The sequence below is a fragment of the Drosophila simulans genome, chromosome 2R (assembly GCF_016746395.2).
Source record: "Drosophila simulans strain w501 chromosome 2R, Prin_Dsim_3.1, whole genome shotgun sequence".
Lineage (NCBI taxonomy): Eukaryota > Metazoa > Arthropoda > Insecta > Diptera > Drosophilidae > Drosophila > Drosophila simulans.
Window position 1 is genome coordinate 11,690,877 of NC_052521.2, and position 15,441 is coordinate 11,706,317.

General features: G+C 45.5%; 2 protein-coding genes across 2 annotated transcripts; one reads left to right on the forward strand and one right to left on the reverse strand.

The window, feature by feature from the left end:
- The first annotated feature begins 1,505 nt into the window (after positions 1-1,505).
- On the forward strand, positions 1,506-5,779 carry LOC6734484. Its single transcript, XM_002081467.4, has one exon. The coding sequence runs from the start codon at positions 2,255-2,257 to the stop codon at positions 4,856-4,858; it is 2,604 nt and encodes an 867-aa protein (XP_002081503.1). The 5' UTR covers positions 1,506-2,254; the 3' UTR covers positions 4,859-5,779.
- A 3,978-nt stretch (positions 5,780-9,757) lies between these two features.
- LOC6734486 (protein phyllopod) lies at positions 9,758-14,762 on the reverse strand. Its single transcript, XM_016182010.3, has 2 exons — positions 14,314-14,762; positions 9,758-11,172 (listed from the first exon to the last, which is right to left on the reverse strand). Exons 1-2 carry the CDS (start codon positions 14,497-14,499, stop codon positions 10,144-10,146), a joined length of 1,215 nt encoding a protein of 404 aa, XP_016027610.1. The 5' UTR covers positions 14,500-14,762; the 3' UTR covers positions 9,758-10,143.
- Between the last annotated feature and the right edge of the window lie 679 nt (positions 14,763-15,441).

The following is a 15,441-nucleotide window of genomic DNA, read 5'->3' on the forward strand; positions in this document are numbered from 1 at the left end:
TATGCAAGCGTATAATTAATTATGGAATTTTTGTTTACTTAAGACATTATGCTCTGGAGAACTAATATAAGACTAAAAGAGAGTTCACCTTGCCAACTGCAGCGATATTTCATAGATAAAGCTCATAAGTGAACATTTATTTAATTATTACTGCATTTGAAAGTTGAAAAATATCTTTGGCCTTGCAATTTTTACCTTTGTTTTAACCTCCATATTTTCTCAAATTTTCGAACAACACTTTGTTGCAATTGAAATAGTGTTTGCCCAATTTCCATGATAAGTTTCACATGCGCGATCGCCTCGTTGCAAAGCGGAACTGACCTGCAATTGATTGATCAGCGTCTCTGGGTTGTCAAGTGTGTAACCCTCAAATTGCAATTTGTTGTCGCTGGCCGCCGTTCAGTTTCCTTCCTGTTTCCCCTCGGAGATAAACGGCTCGTTCTGGACGCAGTAATTGCGATTGCAATAGCAATAGCAACTGCAATTGCAATTGCAATCGTGTGTTATTTTCGTGCAACGAGGTCACCACGCGAAAAGCACTTTCCCAATTTTCAGCCGATCAATGCAAATCGGAAGTGGCTGTGTGTGTGTGCGCGTACTAATGTCAAACGTGTGGCATGTTCAAACAACCAAACGAGCTGACAAATGCATTGAGCAAATGCAAATGCCGACAATGTGTTGCTGTTGCTTTTGGCCAAGCTGCTGTTGCTGGTCTAGCCCGTGTTGTTGCTGCTCTGTTAGATGTTGTTGCTAGTAATGTTGCTGTTGCTGCTCGTAGTGTTGCTGCTGTTGTAGCTTATTCCTTTGTTGCTACATTTAATATTGTTGTTGATTTGTTTGCAGTTGTTGTTCGTGGTGTTGCTGTTGCATTTCTTGTGCTTCTTAGTAATGTTGCTGCTGTGTTTGCTGCTATTGCTCGTTGTGTTGCAGCTGTTATAGCCTGTGCTGTTGCTCCTATGTTAGATGCTGTAGCTCGCCGTGTTGCAGCTATTGTAGCCTGAGTTGTTGCTGATGTGTTTGCAGTTGTTGTTCGTAATGTTGCTGCTGCCTTTGTTGCGTTTGCTAGCAATGTTGCTGCTGTGTTTGCTCATGTTGCTCTTAGTGTTGCTGCTGTTGTAGCGTCTGCTGTTGTTGCTGCTCATATGTTTGCTGTTAGTGCAGCTGTGTTTGCTGCTATTGTTGTTGTTGTTTCTGCTGTAACCGGTGTGCTTGCTGCTGTTGCTTTTGCTGTAGCTGTTGCTGTTGCTGGCAACGCAACAAGTTTCGTGTGTGTTGCCAATAAGTTGTCGCTGCCGACGTCGCAGCTCTCGCCGCGCACTGTTGTTGTTGCTATTGGCTTTTCGTTGTTATCGTGCGTACTTGGACCGCTCAATAACGCCGCTGTCGTTGCCGCTGGCGTCGCTGTCGCTGCCGACGTCGCTGCCGCCGGCCGCCTGCTGCTGTAAACACGAAAAAAGAGGCAGAAAGAAAAAAAATTGAAACGAAAGCAGAGGGTATTTAACCGACCTCAAATCAATTTGCAATTTCAGTCGATCTCCGCGTTGCAGCGTTGCATGAACTCAATTTTAGTCGCGTGCGAAACAGAAAGTTTACACAAGTTCAACCGAAAAGCCTTACGGAAATACATAGGAAACGGGCAACAACAACGAACAACCAACAAGCACAGTAGCAACAACTTGAACTCGAAAATTACCCAAAACGCAGACGAAATTGTTAATTGAACTTTTATTTATTAACTTTTGGCGAATCGGTGTCAAGCGCGGCCTAGAAAAAGAAATAAAACAAAAACCCAGGCGACCAAACGCCCCAAACAAATTCCAAGCACGTTGCAGGCGATATTACGCAAACGGCGGTATAAAACACACCAGCAGCAACTGCTGCAACTACAACTAAAGCAGCAACACCAACATTACGAACATTGCCACCAGCAACAGCTGACGTTCAATGAACGCTTCAGTTTGGGTTTCAGGTTACCCAGATGCACATCTTGGCTAATCGGGCCCATCCGATGTAAGGTGCAGCTCCCGCAGCGAGCTTTTCCCCACTGAACTTGAAAGTGAAAGTGAACGAGAGAGAGAGAGATAGAGAGAGAGAAGGAGAAAGAGAAAGAGAGCAGAGAAATTGGGAAGAATTACACTTGGCTTGGCCAGCAACGATAGAGAGTAGAGTCGAAAGAAGTAAAAACAGCTTTTCGCTTTTGCTGGAGTGCCCAAAAAACATCTCAGAGCATCAGCCAAGGTCGTTCGTTGTAGCCATGAGCAGTCCCAGGGATCAGGCGGAGCAGGTGTACGAGGTGAAGGCTCCACATGCCGGTGCAGAGGGTCACACGTTCCTCGTGAGTCCTGTGGACCCCACTCCGATCCTAGCGCCCATTCTCACCGCTGTGCCTGTGATGAAAGCACCGGAGTCGCCTGCTTCAATGGACAAGACCAAGGAGGTGGAGGAGCTGGATGATGAGCAGCCGAGCTGCAGTTCCCAGGCGGTGGTGCCGTTGTCCTCATCGCTGCCCTGCAAGCTGCTCCGCATGCATGCCAGGCGTTCGGCACAGGCGCTGCTCCACCAAATGGAATCGATGGACTCTCAGCTGGGCAGCAGCAATGGCAGCACCTCGGAGGATACTTCACCCTCTGCTCCGCCCATGTCGCCCACCGATCACCAACTGGTGGACGTGGGCATGGGTTCCTCCATTGGGGACTCGGATGAATCGTCGGAGGAGGGTGATGAGCTGAAGCCCCTGGCCGTGGACAATCACATCATAGCCGAGGTGGACTTAACCGAGCGCCAGACTACGCCACCGGCCGTCTTGAGTGAGGCCAATTTGGAGAAGTTCCGTAAGCACCAGATGGATAACATCTATCTCCACCCTAACTTCACTTTGGATGCTTCTCCACCTCCGGCGGTCGCACCAGCCAACTCACCCGTTCTGGAGGCGAAGAAAACCCATCGTTCGTTCCTCACTATGAAGAAGGAAAAGGAGGTGGAGCAGCCGCAGGTGAAGGAGCAGGAAGTGCAGGTTCACCAGGAGCAGGATACTGAGCACCAAGGACCCAACGAGATAGATACACTCGATCCCTCTCTTATTCCCAGCGAGGAACTGGCTGCCGAAATCACCGATGCCGTGGAGTTCTACTTCTCCAATGAGAGCATCCTGAAGGATGCATTCCTGCTGAAACATGTGCGACGCAACAAGGAGGGTTTCGTCAGCCTTAAATTGGTGTCCAGCTTCAAGAGGGTGCGCCAACTGACCAGGGAGTGGAAGGTGGTTGGAGATGCAGTGCGTCGCAAGTCCCGCAAGATCGAGCTGAATGATGTGGGCACCAAGGTGCGCAGAATCGAACCGCTGCCCAGTTTCGATGAAACCATGCCCTCTCGCACGATCGTGGCCTGTGATCTCCCACTGGACAAGCTAACCATCGAAAAGGTATCGGATATGTTCTCGCCATGCGGGGAGATTGCGCTCATACGCATTCTCAAGCCTGGAATGGCCATTCCCGTGGATGTGCGTCAGTTCATGAACAAGTATCCAGAACTGCAGCAAAAGGAGTGTGCTCTAGTGGAGTACTTAGAATCCTCCTCCGCCAGGGATGCCCGTCATTTGAGTGGGCCCTTCCAGGTCTACGAGATGGTGGCGCCCAAGAAGAAGACCGGCAAGAAGGCAGCCGTCATTCAGATCGCCGCACCGGTGGCCCGGATGGTGGAGAACTATCGCTACTACAACGATGCCAACTACGAGCGGAGTCGAGGTGGCAGCTTCTCCGGCCACGAAACTGTACCGGATTTGCGCTTCAAACTCAAGCGCAACAACTCGGACTTCCAGCCCAGTTACTACCAACAAACGGGGCCCAGCTACCATGCCAATCCGTATCAGCATTATCAGCCCCGTGGGAGCATTGGCAACCAGAACCAGGAGGTGGGACCCACTGGTTTTTTCGGTTATGGTCCCAGGCGATACAGCAACACATCGACGATTTCGGCCAACACAGCGGCCGCCTTGGGCGATGTTTCGCCTATATCTTCTGCTGTCAATTCAGGCGGTAATCCGATGGTGTCTGGCATAAGCAGTCTGCAGCGTCGTCTGTCCAACTGCTCCGAGCAGAACTACACTCCAGAAGTCAATCCTTCGATGTCACGAAGGGCCAGCAATTGCTCGGAAACGGGAGGAGTTCCCCAACGTCGCGATTCAAACTGTTCGGAGAGCTGTCCATGCTCGAGAAGGGTCTCGGACTTTGCTCAGACCACGGACACTAGTTACAGAAAGACCTCGGTGTGTTCCAATGGCAGCTGTCCGGGCAACAATCAGAACCAGGAGCGTCGCTTCTCCAACGGATCCATGCAGTTCGAGCGAACCTTCTCGAATGCCAGCGAGAGCAGTGGCTTCTATCGTCGTCCTTCGAACGATTTCAACATCGAGCGGGAGCCCATCCAAACCGATCAGCTGGTGGGTGGAGGAGGTGGTGGCTACCAGGTGTGGCCACGTCGTTACTCCAACAATTTCCAGCAGCTGAGCAGCAAGCTGGCGGCATATGACAATGCTCAGTATATTGGAGGAAGACGCATATCCACGGATTCGGGATACGATCGTCGCTGCTCGTTTGGATCGGAGGGCTTCGAAGGATCTCCACGATCTCGCACCGGCAGCTTCCTGAGCAACTACAAGCACGGCGGCGGCGATGGCTACGATGGCCAGCCAAGATCCCGAACCGGTAGCTTCCTCGACGGATCTCCTCGGTCGCGTTCCGGTTCGTTTGCCCAGCGAGCTGCCGAGAGCCTGGTACGCACTCCAATGGGTCCAGATGGTAGCAAGGGATTTGGCCAGAGGGCCAGGAAATTCGGACAGGCCATATCGCCCGTGAATTAGATTGAATGGGGGCACATTGTTGATTAATTTTAGTGGGAAGATAGTAGTACTCTGTTATAGAACTCCGTTTTAGAACGGCTAATCGTATGTGAAATTAATGGCTGTACACTGTGATGCTGTTCAACTTGTTAAATGTCCCACACATACACCCCCAATACACTGTAGCCCAACCTAGGTTAGGAACAGATACCTATAGTTAACGAAGTTTTATTAACGAATTTTCCGAGTGGTTTCGTTGGATCATGTGAAACTCTGCCAGCCCTTCATTTTACTTTTCTACAACTTTCTTATATGAAACATGACGATAACAATCACTGCCAATAGCTTAAGGAATACGAAACAGAGATTTAATTGGTTTGGTAGACACTTAAGATTATACTTAATCCATATATATGATTGACCATTAACCAGTTAATAGATTGTAGGTTATATACTTCAATGTTGTGTTTTTGAAAAACTATAGAAATAGAATTCGGGCCCACAAAGTCTCACATGACTTCTATATATATATGCCTAGATATATCCTCATGAATTCACAAATTATTCCTGGCGACTTTTATGCAGTTTTAGTATTCTTTTATTGCCTATAAACATTTTTATTTAGCTTGCAACTAGGTTAGATATAGGATAGTCACACCCATAACTCAGACGGCTGCCATAAAAATCGGTTATAGAATTGCGGCCATACAAAACCAGATGTGAGTAATACGGATATAATTCGGATTGTAATCAAGGAAAATTGAATTAGATTCTCAGGTCATTAGGTTTAACATTCGAGGGGCAGGCAAAAGGTGATTTCCACATTTTCCACCCAACCCACTCGCAATTTTCGCACCTTTTTCTTTTATTTGTTTTTTATTTCCACACTTTTATTAGTCTAATATTTGCATATTTAGATGTAGGAAACTTGGTTGTCCTCCCTAAAAAAAAGAATGAAACAAAAACGGAGGAAACAGCAAAACGGATTATTACAGGAGAGAATAAAAATATTTTTCATTTTTAGCTTTTAATTTCGATTTCTTACGGACGCATTAGTCTGTAGATGCAATAAATTATATTATGCGTGTTAACCATAAATAAACTTATTACAAGCAATAAACAAAAAATCGGGGTTGCAATTGGTCTAGGGTATTATTACAATTACACCACAATGGTGAACTTGAAATGGAGCTTAGCTAAGCAAATTCGCTGTCTTTTTTTGCCAAATCATTTAACGAATCTTGCGCAATTTGGCTGCCCGAAATTGAAAGCGAAATTCGCGCCACTCGAGAACTGAAGGTAACTAGGCCACCAAAATAGCAGAAAAAAATATTGTTAAGTATATATATATATATAGTAACAGTAACAGCAAATCCCAACCAGTCTGCCTTGCCTGTGAAAGCAACAATTTGAATTTTATTGAATAATATTCGTAATTTCTGTCTTCGCAAAGTGACATGAGCGTGACGCATGCGCCCCCAACTCGAGTTTTGAATTTGGATACTGTTTTTGGCACTTTTTTTGTATCTTGTTGTATATCTTTTTTGGTTTTTTTTTTTTTTTTGATTTTGGGGCGAACTCGCCCGCGGTTCATAATTGTTCATAAAGCGGCCGTTAGCATTGTTATTGCCTTGTCTCCAGCCTCTGGGGCTGAATTTCGAGTACTCATGCCTTAATCGTTGCCGTGCGTGCGATTTTTTTGCGGTCCCAAGGTATTTGTTGTTCACTTTTCAGCCGCGTTCGTTTTTTCTCGATTTCTGTTTCTTTCGGCTTCGATTTATTAAACAATTTCAATGGGCATACTGGCTCGTACACAAGTGAATGATTTTTCGCACACACGCATCCCGCCGCGCCGCCCACAGCAGCCTGACTTTTATACTTTAATACTTTGTTTTTTATTATTTTTTTTTTTCGAAAACCAGTTTTTTTGGGACGCTTGGCCAGCGCACTGAGCTAATTGTCGCACAATTTTTCACCGCGTGGGCAAAATTCAAAAGTGCAGCAAAATATACGATCTAGCCAACGGGCAGCATTTTGTGCGTACATTGCATAATATAATTCGTGAGGGGGATATATGTGCAGCATGTGGGGTTGGTGCATGCCCCACAGGCTCTTATTGTAATCACATAGCTGGGGTTCAAACGATCGCTTGATTAAGCTTCCTGCCGCTGGGGCTTTATTGCCGAATTCCCTTTTAAATTTATGCTAATTAAACGTGCTCAAACAGGAACCGAACGAAAACCAGTCGAACATCTCGTGTTTTCCAGAACAACTTGCACTCATTAAGTGAGAGTTCATCTCCAGTGGATGGGTATAAATATAAACCATGTGAATTATCGCAGTCGAATTAGGCATTAATTGCTTGGCAGTAGATATAATTTAAATAATTTAACATATATCTTATGAGTAAGAAACGTGTTTTACATATCGGTTATATGGATATTTGGAACAATATTTATTTTAAGTAAATGATTTCCTTAAGTACGTTTCTCTCGGTGCATCACTAACCTTAGACAAGTCTACACTTTTTTGGCAAGACCGCGGCATCCTTGGACGGGCTAAAAATGTCTCACAGCACTCAATGATTTAATCTCTGACAGGCAGAACGTAGAACGTGCCGTGTGGCAAGCCGCCCGAAGCTGCCTCAACCTTGACCGTCATTCGTAGGCGGCAGAGTCGCGAGAATCGCGAGAATCGCGAGGCGTAAGCTCTTCGCACGGCCATCGGGCGTATACGCTATTTCCGGAAACTGCACGCTCTCTCCGTCTCCTTCGACGTTGCGGCAAGTCATCTTCAAGTTCAGAAGGCACGATGAATTTTATTTATAAATAAAAGTAACCTTAGTCGCCGTCTCAATACGGCGTACTTGAAGTGCGCGTAGAAATTTCCGCACCACATTATTAACGTTGCCAGTCATGTCGGCGAAACCACAATTGCCAGCCAGCCAGCCACTCAGTCATCAGTTCGTTTATTGATGAAATGCCATATTGTAAGCCAAAATACGTATACGCACCGCTGTCTCAGTTGCATAAACAACAACAGCAACGACGATGCTGACCTCCACACGTTCGTTCTCACTACGCAATTGCCTAAATCAAATAAATACGCTAGAGCATCAGAAATCAACAATTACACATCGGACTTTCGCACGCAAGGCGAAAACTAATGATATATGTATCTAAGAGCATGTCGTTGGTTCTGGAATATCATAAAATGGATTTCTAATGTGAGGAATTAGCCTTTCAATTAGTAAATTATTAACAAATTATTATTTCATAATTTAAAAATATTTCATTTTTCGTATTACATATTTTATGTTAAATATTTAACAAAAATATTTTGTGTGGGAATGTGCTTTTTTTTCTAATTAATTAATTTATTTATTAAGGCATACGGGGAAGTCTTGGAGCCCCTTTGTGTCCTTCTTATCTATTAATTCAGCCCATTTGGGCTCGCCGGCTAACTATAGTTAGCTTTTTCAAATTTACAGTAATTTTACTACAATTACTAACAATCACATATAACAAATAGGATTTAAGATAAGCGTCAGCTTCTGCTGACCCTTGTCAAAGGAGATCGGGTAATGAGATCCCTCGGTTGCCTTCTGTTGAGCCTCCTTGGTGGGCGAGATCTGTTCAGAGCGCTGGCCAGCCGATTTCTGTGGCGCTCCAGCCTGTCATGGTGTCTGCTCGAGTGCTGGTTTATTTCGTCAAATACCGTTGCGAGTTTCAGGTCTCTGTGCAGGGTGGTGTTTCGAACAAACCACTCGCAGCCGGTGATGAGTCTTGCTACCTTATTTTGAATAGCCTCGATCCTTTTGATGTGATCCATGCCAAGCCCCAGATTTGGCACCCACACTTCCAGTTCGGTGCTAAGATCTGTTTGTAAATTGTCAGCTTGTTGGATAGCTTCGCCACCTTGGCACGTAGGCGCGATCTGATGTCGGTCACATGCCTGGCAAATGTGAGTCTGCGATCCAGAAGCACTCCAAGGTACTTTGCTGCGTTCGGTTGTGGTACGGGGGCTTCCTCGATGTAGACGGGCGGTGGCGTTCCCCACTTTAAAGTATAGCAGACGTTGTTGGATTTACTGCTATTGATGCCAATGTTCCAACGTCTTGCCCATTCCGAGAACCGGTATGCAAAGTCCTGGATACCATCGGCTGCGTCGTGCTCGCATCGGGACCTGTAGGTGACGCACACGTCATCGGCAAATGTGGCCAACATTGACTTCCCGTAAAGGCTTACATCCGGCTGCGGCATGTCGTGGCTATACAGGCAACAACTTTGTCTTTAGCACAACTTAAAATAGTTCTTTAAATTATATCATATCAGCAATTTTGCAATGCATTTCGACGCCTGTGGCGTCGCCTTCCACGCCTTAAATTTAACATTATAATTATATAACATTATTTACAAGTTTAGGAAGGATAAGGATACATAAATATACATACTTCAATAATTATTGGATATTCGTTACGACAGGATTCTAAATGATAGATCCTGTGGGTGATGTCCGATGAATGCAAACAAAGCTAATTCAATTGCTGACCAAAATTATGCTAGACATATTGAATCCATTTTTCGCCGCCGTAATTCGCCTTGATTTGAATGATAAGCGCCACCTACAGTAATTCTTTGAATTCTACATTTGACTGTAATGTAGCGACTGGCGGCTTGACTCCATAGATGTCGCTAGTGTGACACTTAAAGGCAAAGGTATGTTTAAAATATATATATATTTTATTTTGAAGGACTACTATTTGAAGGACTACTTTTCTACTTAAAAATTTAAATGGATGCGTAACATTTGGCGGGAAATGTGACATTAAAGTTGTTTTCAAAAAGATATTTCCTAATTCCTGGGAATAATCTGTAAATTCATACCACCCGTACATTTAAAAAATAAAAACTAATTCCATTTATATATTGATTGCTTTTGTGCTATTTTTATTTCGCATGTTATTTTGAAATACTTTTGTCTTTTGGAGCAAACAAACAAATTCAACTACATTGGCTCCAGGGGATTCTCTTTTTTGTAGTTTTTTTTTTTTTTTTGGGGTAAGTCAGGGTTTTGCCTACGACTAATATGTATATTTTAAATATAGCTTTCCACATCCGTTAACTTAACATTCTTAGGTCTTTTGTTGTATGTTTTTTGTCCGCTAATTAATTAAGGTATTTGACTAACAATTAAAATGTAATCGAGGTACTATTAAATTAGACATTTGCTAATGCTCATAATTTGCGTATTGTGCATGCAATTTGACTATTTTGTGTGTGGAGCATCAATTGGACCCATCGTTTTTAGACGAGGCTAATGCTAAGGCCCATTGGTAATCGCAGCCCAGCGAGTTGGATTGAAGCTTGGTGGGAATTTTGGTGGCTGTTTCCTTGTTTGTGGTGGCTCTGCGGTTCCAGCGGCGCTTCCGCCTCCTGCACCACTTCCAGTTCCGCTCGGCCATCCACTTCTTCCTCCTCCTCCTCCTCCTCCTCCAGCTCCAGCTCCATTTCTGCTGCCTGCTGGTTCTCCTTGTTCTCCTCGTGGGTAACCTGATAGCGGGCAGTTGGCAGGACTTCGGATATGGCGGTATCGAATTCCAGCAGTATTTCATCGTCATCGAGGTCCCGCGTCCAGCGCGGCGTCTCTTTGAGCGGACTCATGATCTGCGGGAGTTTCGAGCAGGCGGGACTTGATTCTGCTGAAGATGCGGCGGGTTCTTCCCGGCTGAGTGTGGTTCCCAGTCGCCGGAACATGGCCACTACTTTGCCATCCACACTGGGCTGCGGGAATCTTTGGTAAGTGGGCGTGGATTTTGGATTGGGCACGGGTGTGGCTGTGGCTGTGGCTGCCACCTCCTTGACCAGTCGCTCCACTGGTTTCCGGCGCGGCGCCACACACTCCACCTTGCAGATCAGATTGCTCCTCTTCTGACCCTGCGGCCTCAGGCAGACGAACACCGGCTGCTGATTGCGCTTCTTGGGACTCCGCCGCAGACTCTCCACACAACACTGGCGCAGCACTCGGCTCATCCGGCTGACGGAGGCGCTGCGTCTGCTGGCTCTTCGCTTCGAGTAGACTATGGGTGCGGGTGTGGGATTGATTGGAACTTGGGGCTGCAGTTGGGGCTGCGATTGGGGCTGCACTCGGACCATGGGGCGAACCATCGCCACCGGACGCAGCTTCGTCCTTTCCTGCTGCAGCACACTGTTGCCCATGTGCGAGGGACTTTGGCTCTGACTTTCGGCCTCATTGCTGTTGACCGCCTGCAGGGAGTGCCAGTTGATCAGCCAGTTGTTGCAGCTGAAGCAGAGGAATTTGTCCTCATTCAATGGCTGAAAGTAGAGACATATAGAGCATAGATGAGTACGGGTTGTCTAACTATTGTTGGTATATACTAGACTATAAAGTTATTGCTAATCGTAACTATTCAAGCTAATTTGGTCCTTCAATTAATTTAATGGCTGAGTAATAACCAATTTAATAAATTGCTAACTGATATGTAGCATTCAGAATGAAGGTAAAAAGTCATTAGAAATAACCGAAGGCGGTTACATTGTAAATTTCAAGGACACGAAGGCCAATCATATATTGATTATAGCCATGAAACCGTTAAGGTCATCAGGAACCATCCTTAGAATGAAAATTGACCCAAATCCGATGGCGTGACTCGCAATCTGAAGCCAGGCATAACCCACAGAATAAACCTCTCGAAAATTACGATACGCCTATGCACTTAGTGATCGCTCGCGACACCCGACCAACACCACCACTACCACTAATGAGCATCCAGCCAGAGGTGCAAAAAAAAGACCATAACAATTCCGAAAAACAACTGCCAGACGACCCGGGCATATTAATTACCCAGCCCAGACCTCAGCATTCCTCGGGTATCAATAATTTCGTGCACCTGCCAGCAAAAACTAAGCGCCCAGCGGTAGCAGCTGGCCCAAAAGGTACGGAAAACCAGTAAGCAATAACAAGCCAAAGGGACATTCGCTTAGTTCGAGCCTCGAAGGAAACTCGTTTTCGGCCAAGAGCCACGCGCCCTATCCGTATATATAAAAAAAAAATATATATGCCGAAGTGGAACCGAAGCGGGAACTGGGTTAAAACCCCAACTATGACGACCATTAGGCACGCGCATGCGCGACAGCTGCGCCGAGAAATTAGATAAAGGTGATCGGGACGAGGGTTGGGTGAACCGAAAGGATCGACCAGGATGATGGTGGGGGAGGAGGAGAAGGTGCGGAGGGTAGCCAGGATCAGGAGCGATTGTGGCTGGCTGTTTACCTTTGGCTTCGGCGCTGAAAAGGTGTGCTCCAAGGGCCATGTGTAAACGGTATAATAATGCAAATTGCAGGCCAGGTGCAAAGCAGACAGAAAGCAACACAAACACGCACACACACACACACGCACGCCGATCGCAGATGCACTGCGAGAAAAAGTTGTGCACTCCTAAGATAAGTTTGATATTGACACATGGAAAAATGTGATTAAAAGTACTTCTATTAGTTCGAAAGCAACTCTTAATGCTTTTATTCATATAGCTGCATATATACTACATTTTTAATGTTCTTTTTTTTCTGAGTGCATAAGAGGGCGTGGTAGGGGGCGCAGTTTGATAAGGTAATTGCAACTGGACTTTATGGCACTGTCATTCAGAACTCCAGCTTATTGAGAACCCGGCGAGGGTGTAGTTCCTGTGGGGGAGATCGGTTGCCGGGCTACGATCACGGCAGGTGGTGTATGCCCACCGTATAGGGTTTCGCAATAACGGTTCAAACGAAATTCTAACGACGTCCGGAGGGGGTGAATCTATATGCATAGAGGGTGGGCTTCGAGGGTCTGATATTGCGGGGTTAGCTGAGGGTTTTTGTTATTATGAAATCGTATTGAGTGCGGCTCAAGCATTTCGTAATTAAATTGATTGCTATACACACAATACTAGTTAAGCACAATGTTTCAATATAATCGAAGTCCGAAACATCTATTTCGAAAATATGTGGAAATACAATCTACCACATACCCAATATTTTTACAAACTATGTTAGCAACCACTTATAATTGTTTATGTTTTTATAGGTCTTCGTTTTAAGAACTCTCCCTACTTCGCCTTCAGAATCCGGCTGACTTTCTAATCCAATTGAATGGAAACCTTAGAAAAAAGTATTTCCCAAAAATACCAAACTAAACGAAGACCTTTAAATGAAAATCTTGTCTAGTTTGGCACTTCTGGGACTTCGGCTGAAAATTCGGGCATTTGAATTCACCTTTGTACCTCTACTCCAAGGGTAGATCTTTTGTTTGGATTTGCGCAGCTTAAGAAACCGGAATTTCTATCCAAAGATATTTGGCATTCTCCAAGGGTTCAACCACCAAATCCCTTCGTCTCACAAACAATAAACTGTGAACTCGCATCCAGGTATTCGAGTTCAATAGTTGATATGCGAAAAAACTCACTCGAGACCATGAGGAGCTGATAAAGCAGCAGCAGCAGCAGCAGCGGTAGAGGATCGAGGAACCCCGATGGGTTGGATTTTGAGTGCCGACCGGCAAATACAGCTGTCGTTTTGGGATATGGAAACGAAGAGAACGGAGCACAGCGGGTTCGGTTCGTTCACTGCCCGCAGAAATTGGAGCAATCTCGGCAAATCCACAGCACATCTGCCCTTTCGAGCAGGTTTATGTGTGCGCCGCCGGTACAGGTAGTCATGGGTAGTCATTTGGGCGAGGAGTGCCTGTAATCCGAGAACCGAAACTCACTTCCACAGAAAAACAAGCCCAGGATCTCCAGCCAGGATCGATTTCCCTGGCCATCTTCCGCTGTCGCATTTCCCACACGCCGCACTGCTCGCATATTAGAACAAGCTGTTAAAAATTATGGGAAAGGAATCGAACTAAGTGGCGGCTCTGTGGCACTGGCACATATGCAAAGTGTCCAATTACCAAAGGTTGTCAGGGAAATGCATCAGCTGCTCGGCGACAGGATATGCAGTTTAAAGGGCACAGGAAAAGGTGGGCATGCCACAAATCTAATTGGCATAAAGGATTTTAGAATATTCATTAAGAAAGGAACTACATAATCTGAAACCTTACTTCTTTGCAAATAATCACTTTAAAATATTAGAAAACTGCGCTGGAAATCAATCATCAAATGGCTTGCCACTCATTTTTCCCAGTGGGCTGCTGTGAGGGAGTTACCTTTACCTGCCTACAGAAGTGCCTGCCGCTCTGCTTGCCGAATGCCACCCATTTTCCCATTTTCCGCCCAGCGAAGTTCATCCCCTTTTAACCCAAAAAACACACACGGATACACGCGCAGAGGGAAAACTTTGTCCGAAGGACGTTCCTTCGTTGCATGACTCATCCGCCGAGTTGCCCCAATATCGATTTTTATACTTTCCACACCCCCTGCCTGACTGAGTTTTTTTTTGTTTTTTTTTTTTTTGCTCTAAGATGGGAAAAATCCATACCTGAAACTTGAATTTCGCCTGGATTAGCTGGACGATATTGGGTCCGGAGCGGGGCTCGTAGATATTGATCGTCTGGTTGGTGTGGCAGCCGCAGATGAGGCAGGTGCGTTTCAGGTATTCCGAGGAGGCGGCGGGTGCGGCAACGGCCGCCGAAGGATTCGCCTGCTGCTGCTGATTGGCAGACATCCTGGCGATTTTTCCCAGCCTCTGACGTCACCAAAGGTCGCACCAACTTCTGACGATTTTCGCACTCGTATTGTATTTCCTCGATTTTTGGGGTGCCGCGAAAATGTGGCAAACAACAAATGCCAAGCGGCGAACGCGTGCGACAGAGCGAGAGAGCGGGGCGAGCGAGAGCGGGACAGCGAGCTACGGAGCGGCACTTCCTTCGCGTTGCACGCACAAATTTCGAATGAGCCTTGCTTGTCCTCATCGCATTCTGGGCACCACTTTCAAAATTTGTGCCTGCGGGCTGCCAGATCTGGCAAATGACATGCGAGAGCGTCGAGCGTTGTCGGATCGATAGGAAAAATATGAGCTAAAGGATAAGCTAGACACTTATTGAATAAAAGTCACGCAAAATATAATATATTTACTAGTCATATCCTATTAAAAATTTAAAACTAAATTTAAAAATATTTATTTAATTTTTTATAATTTTTATCAGATTCTTTGGCTGGTGATTTTGAAGGAAACAAAACATATAGAGCATATAACCCAGGACCAAACAACGTGCACTGAGAAAAAAAGCAACCATAAGGGTGACATAGCCGAAACAATAGAAACAGGCGGCATATGTTCACATTTAAGGGCGCCAAAAGGGATGTTGACTGCTGAGAATGACTAGTGCGAATTCTGAAACAGGAAACGGATAACAAAAGGCAGTGCCAGTAGAAAAATTTTGACAATTTAACCACAAATAAAATTATATAATGTTATGCCAAATAAATATGTATAAAAATACTTAAGCACTGAGTAACAATTTTAATGCTCCTAAACCTGTTGTTAAACCTTATTTTATAATTTTATTGCCTTGCAAGGCGAATTGCCCCATTCATTCAGCGATCAGAGCCTCGCAAATTTCATGAATGAATCCCAAAGCACCGACGACTGTCATCCGAATATTTT